This window comes from Danio rerio, chromosome 19 (genome assembly GCF_052040795.2).
Source record: "Danio rerio strain M-AB ecotype USA chromosome 19, GRCz13ab, whole genome shotgun sequence".
Lineage (NCBI taxonomy): Eukaryota > Metazoa > Chordata > Actinopteri > Cypriniformes > Danionidae > Danio > Danio rerio.
Genome location: NC_141039.2, coordinates 36916867 through 36927500, shown reverse-complemented (window position 1 = coordinate 36927500; position 10634 = coordinate 36916867). Strand labels below are relative to the sequence as shown.

Here is a 10634-nt window from a genome sequence, read left to right as displayed (position 1 = left end):
TGTCCAAATTGTGCCATTTTGGTGACTGTTGCTTTAAATTGAAATGAGATTGTGCTCCCAGCCCACTTTTCAGAAGAGGGCGGAGCTACAAAAATCACCCGCAGATTCAAGAGAGGACCAACGCTATCTACTGTCTGTTAAAGTGTTTCTACCCACTGTTTTTATCAAGTGTAATTATAAAAATAGGATGAATAATTTTTTACTAAAAGAAGCTGGCTATATTCATACACTTTTGCCACACAACTGTGTTTAAAGCATAGACTGTAAAACATATGGATGCGGTATTCGTGACGTCACCCATAGTTTTTGAAGAGCGCAAATGAAGCTACAAGTAGGCGTGGCCAACCGTCTGCATTTTGTTTATGCATCATTGCACCAACAGAGGCTGCCCAAAAAAGGGCAAAGAGGCGGAGCCTCAGTAGAGCTATTATATCATGTATGTATGACAATGCTTCAGATCTGTCAGATTCTGGACGGCATTATAAGTCTAAAGAAAATTTGTAAATGATAAATGATCTTAAAAAAACAAATACATTTATAGAGATGGTATATAATTTCACTCACCTGCGAAATGGAGGCAACTTGAATAGTTTGTGAGCACTAATTAAGTCCACACAGCATGCCATGTTATCTGATAATTGTAGAAAATAATTCCAAAAGGCAACTGACTGTGTAAAGCCACATAAAACAACACAAAAATATGTTGTATATGCCAAGTTCAGCAGCTAATTAGCCGGAATCAGATGAAGTGATGAGACGGTGACCAGCGAGACCTAGCTGTCACTCAAGTGGCCACGCCCTTACTTATGCACATTTATATAACTTAATATAAACTAAATGAACTTCATTACTGTAATTAAGTAAATTGTTCTGGTATCAGTACTTTACTCCACTACTTATTTTTTGACAACTTTTTACTTTTACTTCTTACATTTTAACACAAATATCTGTACTTTCTACTTGTTACATTTTTAAAACCACGGTCGTTACTTTCGTTTTCATGTGTTTGGTGGCGTGATCTATATTATTTCTTATCATTGCTTAATAATATGAGTGCCTTTTTGATGCAAGCAGTCTATTTTTTCTCATTGCACACTTGCGTGTTACAGCGCTCCGTACGTGGGCTAGTTTATGTGAGAGAGAGAGTCAGTGAATTTAACATGACTGATGATGTCCTGTTTACACAGTAATTATTCACCTTTTGCTTGATCGGCTCACAGGTAAACAATAGAGATACATTCCAGTTCAAAAACATGCCGTTTAAATCCTTAAGCCTTTTGTCCACTTCCGATCATACTGCACGGGCTTTCAATCTAATACCGTGAAAAATAGTGCTTTTTTGTAAAGATCGGTATTAGTAATAAAACATTTAAACACTTTATGAAAAGTGTATGCACTGCAGTTTATTTCCTTTTTTTCTGGGTTATGTAAAAGAGCTGCTCTTTGAAGAAATAAGCAACTTTGGCTTAATGAAAAAAAAAATGTTTGCAGTGAAATTTGATAAGAATTTATTTTAGCAAAAGAAAAAACATTCAATACATTTTGGACAGAATTAAAAATATAAGACATTATTTATAAAGATCGACAGGCCTACAGAATTTTTTTTGAGTGAATCAACATGAATGGCAGCTGATGTTTTTGATATTACTTTAACCAGGGTCATTTTAAACATGAGTCTCTGTACTTCTACTTAAGTAAAAGATGTGTGTACTTTTGCCATCTCTGGTATATTAGCTATATGCACAAAAGCTATCTTTTGTAGAGGGCTGTAAACATGTTTTTATCAGCTGTAAAATTGGCCAATTTAGCATTGCAGTCAGTGAACATCTGGACTTCCTGGAGCCAGCCCCCAAAGGCGAGTCGATGAATTGCAGTTTGAGTTACTTCCATGTTGCTTCACAAGGTAGAGCGGGAGGTTTTAAGAAGGAGTCTTATAAAAGTGGTTTTTGGATAATAGGTCCCCTTTAAATGGATTATTGGAACATTTAAGTGAGAAAATGAAATGGGTGTGAGACATAACAATGATGAGACAAAGCGCGAGGGGGAGTTCTTGCGGTCTTTACTGAAAAATATTAGAATAAGTAAAATTAACAAAAGTGAGAAAAATATATTGACAATAATAATAATAATAATAATAATAGTGTAGGTGGCAACACGGTGGCTCATTGGTTAGCATTGTCGCCTCTCAGCAAGAAGGTCGCTGGTTCGAGTCCCGGCTGGGTCAGTGGGCATTTCTGTGTGTAGTTGTCATGTTCTCCCCGTGCTCTCATTGGTTTCCTCCAGGTGCTCCGGTTTCCCCCACAGTCCAAAGACATGTGGTATAGGTGAATTGATTAAACTAAATTGGCCCTAGTGTGTGTGTGTGTGTGTGTGTGTGTGAATGTTAGAGTGTATGGGTGTTTCCCAGTGCTGGGTTGTGGCTGAAAGGGCATGGCAAACACATGCCAAAGTGGCTCAAAATTGATCCTGTTAATTGCTCGGTCACCACTTGCATTCATTCGATTTCTTTTCGGCTTAGTCCCTTTATTAATCTAGGGTCGCCACAGCGGAATGAACCGCCAACTTATCCAGCATATGTTTACAGCTGCAACCCATCACTGGGAAACATCCATACACACTCCTCCACACACATACATACACTACCCAATTCACCTAAAGCACATGTGTTTGGACTTGTGGAGGAAACCGGAGCACCCGGAGAAAACCCACGCGAACACGGGGAGAACATGCAAACTCCACACAGAAATGCTAGCTTACCCAGCCGAGGCTCGAACTGGTGACCTTCTTGCTGTGAGGTGATTATGCTACTCACTGCACCACTTTGACGCCCTGTCCCCAACTTACAGTAAAACCCTATTATACTATCAACCAACAGACTCTGGTTTCAGCTGATTTTCATGGCAGTTTCTCTTTCTAAGGCCTCCTCCGGGATCTCATCTTGATTAGGAGAGCGCTAATATGAATATGAATGACAGCGAGAACTGATAGGAAAGGCTGTCCGGATTCAAGCAGGAAGCTTCTGTACATGTTTGATAATGTTTCACAAACACGTCACGTTCCTATCTCTGCAGAGCTTTCCTTTCAATCTGCGGCCTCCATCTTTTCAGTTTTATTCAGAAGAACATAATAACAGATAATCACTTCTCCTTTTGTGAGCCGTGGCTCCCAGCCGGGGTGAGAGAGATCAGGTTCCTCTCATTCTCTCCGTCATGCACACACACGGTCTGTCAGTCACAAATCCCTAATGCCTGGCAGCGCGCTGAGTGAGCGCAGATCTATTGAGTTATATTCCAGCTCGCGCGCTGTCGGCGGAAGGCGTTATGTCAGTGCGATCTTTTCCAAGGACCAAATTTACCCTTTCAGTCTCAGCAAGACCTTGGAAAACGAATGTGGAGGATGAGTTCTGTGGATCTCCTGACAGTCAGGAGAGTCGTTTAAGATTCAAGTCAAGTGCTGTTGATGTGGTGGGAAAACATACACTTTATTATGGTCCACAAGATGAGTTTGTAGGGCTGGCTGATAAAAACACCACCTATAATTCTCATTCATTGTAGAGGAAGTTTGTTAACACTACCTGACACAAGTCTTGTCATCAATACTAGTTGTGAGAGCAACAAATAATAACTTCACTAGTTGATTATTTGGAAAAATGGCAGAAGGTAGATTTTTTCGATGAATCGTCTGTCGAACTGCCAATCGCACAAATACTGCTGAAGACCTACTGGAACCCACATGGACCCAAGATTCTCACAGAAATCAGTGAAGTTTGGTGATGGAAAAATCATTTAGGGTTACATTTAGAATGGGTAAGTGGGAGAGATCTGCAGAGTGGATGGCAACATCATCAACAGCCTGAGGTATCAAGACATTTGTGCTGCCCATTACATTACAAACCACAGGAGAGGGCAAATTCTTCATCAGGATAGCGCTCCTTCTCATAATTCAGCCTCCACATCATAGTTCCTGAAAGCAAAGAAGGTCAAGGTGCCCCAGGATTGGCCAGCCCAGTCACCAGACATGAACATTATTGAGCTGAAGATGAACCCCAAGAATCTTGATGAACTCTGGGAGTCCGGCAAGAACACTTTCTTTGTCATTCTAGATGACTTTATCAAGTTATTTGAATCATTGCAGAGATGTATGGATGCAGTCATCCAAGCTCATGGGAGTCATACACAATATTAATTCTTTTTCCACTGCAGCTTGACTTTATATTCTGTACTGTACATCATTTCTGTTAGGTAACAAGAGTTTTGTCTAAGCAAAGTCAGACTTTACTGTCCTAATTAAATAATTATAAATCAAGACATGATCATGTTTTGTTTTGGTAAAATAAGCGTAATCCAGAGGCCTTTGCCTTTCATATTAGCCACTTCTGATACCAAATGATCAATTAGAAGTTAAGTTATTATTTGTTGTTCCTAAAACTTGGATAGATGACAAGACGTTTGTTAGGTAGTGTATATAGGGTTTAAAATGATCATGTGACCAACTCCAAAGAGAATTGCTTGAATCTGGCAAAGTACACAAATAGCTCATTGATTTAAAGCCAGATAGAACAGCTCTGAAGTTCTCAAGCTCTGTTTTCAGGAGAAATTATGGTAACAATTCACGCCATTCTGACCAAAAACAGAAAATCAGAGCACCTGACACCTGTCCTCAGGGCTTTACTGTGCCTTTACTGAATGAGCACTGTGCTACTTCAGACAGATCGCACTATTATGTCTTTCTTTTATTTTTTACTCATTTAAAACTCGTTTTTAACACATTTTAATTTGTTTTTAATATTTTTTATTGTTTGTTGTTTGTATTTTCTTTTTATTCTTGTTTATGTAAAGCACTTTGATTTTCCATTGTTTATGAAATGTGCTATATAAATAATTTTGCCTCACCTTGCCCATTAACAAACTGTTTAAACAGATTGTTAGCTCAATAAACTAATAATTAGCTGCTTATTTATAGTTAGTAATATAGCAGTTGGGTTTAGGTATTAGGTTTTATAAGGAATATAGAATAAGATCATACTTTTTAAGTACAGAAAACAGTTATAATAACTTAATAATGAGTCAGGAGTTAATTGTAGTGCAGTGAAAATGCCGGGTTCCACATATTTGATTTGTGTTAGGAAAACATGAAAGAATTAACTTAACTTATATGCTTTTACAAACTAAGTGGATTGAACAATTAAGTTATCCCTCAAAAAACCTTAAGAATTGTGTTGTTTCAGCTCATTTTAAATAAGTAAACATCAAATGTAATTTTTTGAGTGTGTAAATTGTGACTTAAACTAAAGTGTAACAGAATTGATTGTTTTACTCATCATAAATGTACAGCTATATGGTGTCCTCAAAGTCAGGGAACCACAACATGTTTCATGATTTGATGTCATCTGTTAATTTCTCTTTTAAGATTTATTGTCAAGGAATAAAGCTGCGAAAATAGTTAATGCATTAAAACTATTTTAGAAATATTTATTATAATTAGTGATGGGCAAAGATGAATCACATTTAATGTAAAAGTTTGTTTTGACATAAGATATACAGTATATATGTATTTTATATATTTTTTATGTACATGTAATGTATACACATACATAAAAACAAAACTATACTCACAAATATTTTATTTTGCATAGATATTTAATTTTAAATTAAATTAGATTTCTTTAAATTCATGTATAAATAGTTTTCTCGTATATACAGTATGCCTGCATGTGTGAATTTATATATACAGTCAAGGCCAAAATCATTTGTAAATTATTCAATTATTTATAGTAATTTTGGGCTTGACTGTAATATACATAGACAGTACACACACATATATTGGGCTCAACTTTAACAATCTAGGTGCAAAGTCTAAAGTACAGGGCGCAAAAGCATTAAGGGCATGTCCGAATCAACTTTTGCTATTTTAAGGACGGAAATATAAGGTTTGCGCCTAACAGGGTTGTGTTTATTCTTTTAATGAGTTCTGGGTGTGTTTTGAGAATAAACCAATCAGAGTCTCATCTCTTATTCTCTTTAAGTGTCAGCTACATTGTACCATGGCAAATTTGTATATTTACATGGCGGACTTTGTAAGTGTAAAAACTGAACACTTCACTAGTGAGAAAACAGTTAAACAGACCATCTGCAGTACGAGGATAAAGAATGAGCCTCCTCCATTCTGTCTTTACTTTCACTTTCTCTTTCTTGGACAAGGAAACGGTGTTGTACACACAGACATCCATTAGCCTACATAATTAATTCTGTTTTTTAAGCGTAAAGATTTGTTTTAAATCTATTTCTAAATTCAGTTTCTAGCAAACAAATAAGTGAGCAATAACAACAAAGTGTGGCCAAACAACTGAGTTATATCCAAACACATGTTCTATGCCCCATGTGGTCCAAAACCTGTCAGGTGGACAAATCTAAGCTTGTTTTTATTAAAATAAATATAAATATGCATATAATAAATAATACTACCAATAATAATATCATTATACAAAAGCAAATTGTCGTGAATAAACTGAAAAAAGCCCACTAACATGAAGGCATGGAGGCAGTGGTTTTTATATTTATGTAGAAAGTAATAATTTTTGTAATATTTTAATTTATTCATTTTCTTGTCGGCTTAGTCCCTTTGTTAATCCGGGGTCGCCACAGCGGAATGAATCTCCAACTTATTCAGCAAGTTTTTACGCAGCAGATGCCCTTCCAGCCGTAACCCATCTCTGGGAAACACACACACACACACACAAACACACACACACACACACACACACACTACGGACAATTTAGCCTACCCAATTCACCTGTACCACATGTCTTTGGACTGTGGGGGATACTGGAGCACCCGGAGGAAACCCACGCAAACGCAGGGAGAACATGCAAACTCCACACAGAAATGCCAACTGAGCCGAGGATCGAACCAGTGACCTTCTTGCTGTGAGGCGAACGTGCTACCAACTGCGCCACTGCGTCACCCTTTGTAATATTTTATTCCTTAAATTCTTTTCATTTGTAAAGATATTTGTGTACTTATGGTCAATTGCACAGTCTATTTTAGTTCCTCAAAATAGCAACGCGCTAACAATGCGCCTTAACACACCTTTTTTCTAGACCAGAACACACATGGGTCCACAAAGTGGCGCAAATGGATTTGCTTTTTAAACAATGTGGCAGAAAACAGGAAAATTAAGGTTGCGTTGGTCTAAAAATAGCAACACGTCGGATCAAACACGTCTTGCACCTTATTGCACAGGGTATATGATAGGGCCTATTTGTTCAGACAAACTTTTATTTTGGATGTAATTGACATTGAATAATCTTTGCCCAGCACTAATTATAATATGTATCGATTGATTTTATGATGAAAGACTAGTTTAAATGGACAGTTAAAAAAAAATCTACAATAAGCTTGATGTAAAAAGAGATTTGACATTTATTTTGAGAATGGTTGACAATGACTGATTTGAAAACCTCTAAAATCATTGTCTAATAGTCTAATATCATTACAAAATATTTAGCAGTTATTTCTGCATTGATTGTTGCAAGCTAAAGATTGGATCCCTGATGTCTTCTAACCGAAGCTGTGATTTCAGGATGCCTGAATGCACTCGAGGCATTGCATGTTTTCTCATATTTGTCTTGTGGATTCTTGTTGTCCTCAGGATCTGAAGGATGAAAAAAAGCGAGCTCGAATGGCTGCCGCACGTGCTGTGCTAGAGAAATGCACCATGATGCTTCTCACAGCCTCCAAGGTAGGATTGTGAAAGCAAGAACTGTCTGCTGTCTATAAAATGTTAATGCCAATGGTTCTTATGCAGTAACCTCACATCCACATTTATATATGTATAAAACTTGTGCATGAATGCTGCGCAGAAATCATAAATAGAGCATCAGAGAAGTTTGCACAACAGATCAGACGCCCAATTAGTTATGCCATCCATAATAGAAAAAAATGGGTAAAGATTGTATTTAAGTACCAATTCTCGCTGATAAGTAGTGGTTTATTACCTGCCTATTATTAATATATTGGCTATTTATTAGTATTTATATAGTACATATTCTGCATGATCTTATTCTTCATTGCCATAGCCATATCACCCTGCAGCTAAGTTGGGCTAAGCCTGGTCCGTACCTGGATGGGAGACCACATGGGAAAACTAGGTTGCTGTTGAAAGTGGTGTTGAAAGTGGTGTTAGAGAGGCCAACAGGGGGCGCTCAACCTGTGGTCTGTGTGAGTCCTAATGCCCCAGTAAAAGTGAAGGGGGCACTATTCTGTCAGTGGGCGCCGCCTTTTGCATGAGACATTAAATCGAGGTCCTGACTCTCTGTGGTCATTAAAACTCCCATGGCACTTCTTGTAAAGAGTAGGGGCGTAACCCCGGTGTCCTGGCCAAAGTCTCTCAATCTGTCCTTACGACCATGGCCATACAATTATCCCCATCCCCTGAATTAGTGAAAAATCATCACTGTCTCTTCAATCCACCAATAGCTGGTGTGTGGTGAGCGCACTGGCGCCATTGTCCTGTGGCTGCCCTCGCATCATCCAAGTAGATACTGCACAATGGTAGTGGTGTGGAGCAACCCCCCCCCACCTCATGATTGTGAAGCGCTTTGCGTGTATGGCCATACACAATAATGCGCTATATAAATACACATTACATTACATTACATCCCTAATCCTACCTACAACCTAACTACTGTACTACATTCTTAACTGTTAATTAGCTGCAAATTAGGAGTTTATATAGGCAGAAGTCATAGTTAATGGCTTATTAATAGCGAGAATTGACCTTTAAAATAAAGTGTGAATGAAAAATGTTTTTATGGTTGAATTTGATGCTTGATTATGTATTGTTAATGTTATTATTTTTCAATTTTGACACTTAAAAATCTGAATATCTTGTAATTTATGTATATTTTGAAATGCAGGACTATTCACAATTTTGCAGTCAAGTTAGATTTTTTAAAAACTTTATATTTGTTGTGATTTCTTCATCAAAAACTTACAATAAAAAAACACAATTTTTTTTTTTATTATTTAAATAAAATTAAGTAATATTTCACAATATTACTATTCAAATGCAGCCTTGAGAGAAACTTTTGAGTGGTAGTAAATGTAATAAATAATTCATTCATACATTTTCCTGTGGCTTAGTTTCTATTTCCTGTTTCCTTTTAATTTTCAGTGGATGACATTAATTGTATCCAGCTTTTTCACTGATTGTTTAGAGTTTATTTAAATATTCTTACAGCATTCACGCAAAGTATCAAGGGGGTAGAAAAAAGATCTGAAACTAATAATACCACAGCAAAACCAAAATAACACAATAGCACTTTTTCACAAGAAATCATCCAAAAAGCTTTAGCCTTGAAGCATTTACTTGATTCATGCAGCACTTCCATAGTTCCTGTTCAACCATTTGAGTGGACTGCTGAAATCAAGGCCTTATTCCCTGACTGGATGAAGATCTTCCACTTCAACGTCTTTCTCTTTCCCGTTCTAAATTAAAAAGACCTAATATTTCTGAGACAATGCTTGAACTTGAACTCAGGAGAAAATAGATAAAGGCATTTCTGTGTGGAGTTTGCATGTTCTCCCTATGTTCGTGTGGGTTTCCTCTGGGTGCTCTGGTTCCCCCAACAGTCCAAAGACATGCACTTTAGGTGAATTAAATAAACTAAATTGGCTTTGTGCGTGTACATGTGAGAGTGTATGGGTGTTTCCCAGTACTGGATTGCAGCCGGAAAGAAATCCACATTCCGATTTGGCGACCCCTAATTTATAAATGGACCAAGCCGAAGGAAAATGAATGAATGAATGGATGATTTATTGATTGATCGTGTGAACTTTCCCTTTAACCATTTTTCTTACATAATAGTGCTAGCTTATTCATCAAAAAAGTGCTGCCTCTTTTCTTATGCCCGAAAAATAAAGTGAAGTCTAATAACATCCTATTTACATGTCAAATTTGCACCCACATCTTTTCTGTTCCTCAGCAATTTCTGTCACTTTGTCCCTCTCAGACTTGTCTCAGACATCCAGACTGTGAGTCGGCGCGGATCAACAAAGAAGCGGTCTTCCAGCGGATGCGTATCGCCCTGGAGCAGGTCATTGAGATTGTGACAGACACGAGGAGCAGCGGAGAGGCCAAAGCGCTTCCTGTCAGCATCTACGCTGGGATTAAAGACTTTAAGGTGCACTGCCGGAGGCTCTTAGATGAATGTCTTGGTGGACAATTATTTCTCTCCCACAAATTTAAATTTCAAAATTTCTTTATTGCATGACAAATGGTACTATTGTATTGCCAAAGTATTCATAAAGTTTACATTATAAAGAACATACATTGTTTCTTTAATATATAGTAAACACAGTAAATAGTGGTAGTAAAAAAATATGAATAATTAAAATAATTGATAGTTTTCTCCTGCTCTCGCCTATACCGATTCATAAGCTCATTAAATTCTTTATTTGATTCTTGATTCATTTCAGTGAACAAGTCTACTTACATATCTAACAATTATCATACACATACACAGACATACTTGTATATGTGGTTTATGGAGACTCTGTAACATTTAAAATAATTAAAAAAATTAAATGAATAAATATTATCAAAAAATAAAACAACAACAATAATAATAATA

General features: G+C 37.0%; 1 protein-coding gene across 3 annotated transcripts in view; it reads left to right on the top strand.

Annotated features, from left to right (window-relative positions):
- The window catches only part of ctnnal1 (catenin (cadherin-associated protein), alpha-like 1), a 124780-nt gene that overhangs the window by 82687 nt on the left and 31459 nt on the right, over positions 1 to 10634 (top strand). For all 3 annotated transcript variants that reach the window (XR_015515627.1, XR_015515626.1, NM_001144054.1), the window contains exons 5-6: positions 7652 to 7741; positions 10014 to 10184. Coding sequence is in view for 1 of the 3 variants with exons in the window: in NM_001144054.1 (NP_001137526.1) it covers positions 7652 to 7741; positions 10014 to 10184 (261 nt within the window). In the remaining 2 variants the exon portion in view is untranslated. The remainder of the gene's footprint in view (positions 1 to 7651; positions 7742 to 10013; positions 10185 to 10634) is intronic.